We start from the raw sequence: 3,508 nt of genomic DNA, 5'->3' as shown, positions 1-3,508 counted from the left end.
AACAAAGTGTGAAATAAAAATATACAGGTGGTATTACCTTAATTCAAACGAGCCTTAGTGCGAAAAACACAACAATTCACAGGAAGCCATATCACAAATGGATGGCTTTACTTTATACTGATGCAAGGCTGATTTTTCCGAAACGTTAGTGATTAAAGAAACCCAACTTAGTCAAGATGTTTGTGTATTCCCTGGTTCTCCTCTTCGTTATATATATATATATATATATATATATATATATATATATATATATATATATATATATATATATATATATATATATATATATATATATATATATATATGTTATTGAGTTGGGGATTTAGAATATAGTTATACGTCTACCCAGATCCCAACAGGTAACAACAATAAAAAAAAAAAAAACAAACAAAGACAATCGGACTATAAAAGGGTAGACAAAGGATGCGAGTTTTCGTTGTATATAATAGAGTACCATAAATCCCTTAACAAAATATTCAGCTTATAAATTACCCTTAACCAAACTTAACCTAAACATTAACAGTATATACATATTAATAAACATAAAACAATCTCGAAGCAAGTGGACGTGGGGGAGTTAATACAGGATAATAGTACTTAAGTGAGGAGCTGAGATGGCTGACGAGTAAGGCTGAGTATTGTAGAAGACGGTAGGTAGTCACTGCACGTAGGTTTAGAGGATAGATGATCCTGTGGTCACTTCCCAGAGCCAAGTCCCTCTCCTCGAATTGGAGCTGACAAAGAAGACTTTGAGGAGGTGACGCAACCCAGGATATGGAGAAGGGAAACCTCGGAGTGGTAACTAAGACGAGTCATACACGTGTCTCGTCCCTAGATGGCGTTGCTCGTGGTGGTGGGTAGGTAGATCAGGACAATAGATGGCGTGGTTCGTAGTGCGGGGTGGAGGGGTTCGTAACAATATATATATATACACAAAACGACGTGTATCCGTCCACCCATTTATTGAACAAATGAACTAAGGTAGACATCAATTAATTATCGACAATCTCAGACATCTTGCTGATCACAACGGGACTCTAAATAACTACAAGCAAATTCCTTTTAAGTGGGACGGTCTCCTGGCAAGTACCACTCCTTATAGGCCCTATAGGTTTATAGGCCTCATATGCACACACACACACACACACACACACACACACACACACCTTCCTCATTAGAGCTACATTATACCCCGACAAAGGTGCCATATATCTTTGCCATACACTTTAAAACACTTTTCGACAGGGTATTATTTTCACAGCTTTTCACATCTTTATTAAATCACTGCAGAAAACTGACTACAAACAAACTCAAGTCACAGTTTATCAACCTTCTTAATTATGGATAAGTTTGTCTACATGAATCACTTAGTTCATAGGTTGTGTATATCACTGAAGCATGTTAAGTAGAAGACAATATCTGTAATGGGATGAAAGAAGGTGGCATTTATTGAATTACCCAGATGTTTTAACCTTTTCTTGAATTCCTGGGTGCTGGCAGATGAACTGTTTGACGGCAGAGCAGGGTTGAGTACTGAGGGGTGGGTGGTTGTCTTGTTTCATCACGATGCACTGATTTTCTTGGGTTGTCCAGTTGCTTGGGTAGCCCTCGGTCCACGCACTGGGATTGATGGAGCTCCCGTCCACCCAGGTCCAGATTCCGTCATGTTGTTGACCGCCCAAAAACACCGTATTTGGACCTGAATGTATTTATACATATTTATGATACGTTGTGTATACTTAAAGTAAAGCAGGTAGAAGAAATGAAGTCTTAACTTAAGAAAAAATTGCTGCTGAGAAAAAGTCTGACATGAATTACTGAAAGAAAGAAATGCCATGAATTTTGTTATATTTACTAGCAAAAGTCAAGGATTGCGCCTAAGCCACTTCAGTCTGTTTCATGCATTTACTGACTCCTACTTAGCTGCAGAGACATATGTGTACTGTACATATATTAATATTAGAATCGGGGATCTTATACCTGCTTTTCCCATAAGGAAGGACTTGAGGGCGAAAACACGTTTGGGTTTGGCGAGAAGACCGTCCATGCCGCGGCAGTGTTGACGGGCCTGTTGCCAGGTCAGGTTATTGAGACTCAGGTAGAAGCACTCGTCTATCACCCTGGCGAAGGGAGGAGGACAGCATGGCTCTGGAAACCAAAAAAAATATTGATGCCAAATACTTCGGAAGCTGTTATTGTTAACGGGTCCGAGTCACCAGGTGAGGTAAACCAGGCGTCTTTGTTTACCCTCATATCATTATAAATTAAATTTTGTTATTGTCGTAACAGTATTATTACCGTGACATCTTAGCACCATCGGAGTCATTTTGTACATCTAATAACGGATGAGTTGTGGCGTATGAGGAAGCACCATCTCACATCAACACAGGTCCTGCCTTCGGTAATATCACGTGGTCACTTGGGGCCGAATATGATGATCCCCCACCATAATAAATCGCATACAATAAAAATTAAAAACTTTGGGTTGTGAGAAATCAGTTTCACGTGTGTCCAGAAGAGGAAGTTATTATTTTGTTACAGAAAACGTTTGAGGACAGGAAGTATCCCCACACCAGCACTCAACACTTAAACATAAGAAGGAAGCGGAAGAAATATTGACTGAACTTACTCAAGAATAAAATAAATAAATACAGCGAGATAGGCCTACAACAGGAGAAGAAGGGATATTACTCAAGAATTTATACTGAATGTCTTAACATAGAACAGTGGTTAAGTTAGACAGTACGTACCTTGGGCACATATGTGGTACTTGCGGGAGAGGTCAAGCATCTGGTATAGTGCCCACGCCTGCTGAGAGAGTGACTGCTGCATCCTCTTCAACGTCAAACTCATTTCCTCCATATTAACGCCAGAACTGCTGGGAAAAGGAATCGGCATGGCGGACGACACTAAGAGGAAGAGGTCGAGGACGTGAATTACAACAGCCATGACGACTTGCTGGTTATGTGGCAGCTACCAGACACACACCACTAGCTGCCCTCAACTGTATCCAAAGGAAGAAGAGTGAGGATTTTCAGATATGTACAGTGTTGCTGGACGAAACAATACCACGCATATCTGTGGGAGAAAATTCATAACTTGTATACGGTTTTCACAAAGTTCTTTCACCACAAGAGATCCATTATCCCAGGTGATACAGTACTGAGACACCCCAAAACTTGCCTGATGTTTAAGAACCTGTAAGCTTTTAACACCATCTTATAATAATCTATCTCGTTATATAAGAAAAAATACCAAATAAGAAGTCGATATATTTTGCTATGAACTGTATTCTTGTACACACGGATCTGATGTGTTGGCCACGAATAGGGGAGAAAGTTTTCCTTGAATTTGTATAAAAAAGCAAAGAAAGCAAAACCAAACTAAACCTAACTACACACACACATACATACACACACACACACACACACACACACACACACACACACACACACACACACACACCAGTCCACCACTATCAGATATTATGATTCACCACTTCTCACCA

General features: G+C 39.8%; 1 protein-coding gene across 1 annotated transcript; it reads right to left on the bottom strand.

Annotated features, from left to right (window-relative positions):
* Positions 1-1,022: 1,022 nt before the first annotated feature.
* Positions 1,023-3,074, bottom strand: LOC121854935 (C-type lectin 1-like). Its single transcript, XM_042349745.1, has 3 exons — positions 2,751-3,074; positions 1,981-2,148; positions 1,023-1,699 (listed from the first exon to the last, which is right to left on the bottom strand). Exons 1-3 carry the CDS (start codon positions 2,947-2,949, stop codon positions 1,455-1,457), a joined length of 612 nt encoding a protein of 203 aa, XP_042205679.1. The 5' UTR covers positions 2,950-3,074; the 3' UTR covers positions 1,023-1,454.
* Between the last annotated feature and the right edge of the window lie 434 nt (positions 3,075-3,508).

Source organism: Homarus americanus, unplaced genomic scaffold (genome assembly GCF_018991925.1).
Source record: "Homarus americanus isolate GMGI-L3 unplaced genomic scaffold, GMGI_Hamer_2.0 scaffold38749, whole genome shotgun sequence".
Classification (NCBI taxonomy): Eukaryota; Metazoa; Arthropoda; class Malacostraca; order Decapoda; family Nephropidae; genus Homarus; species Homarus americanus.
The sequence above is the reverse complement of the archived record's forward strand: the minus strand, read 5'-3'. Positions and strand labels throughout refer to the sequence as shown.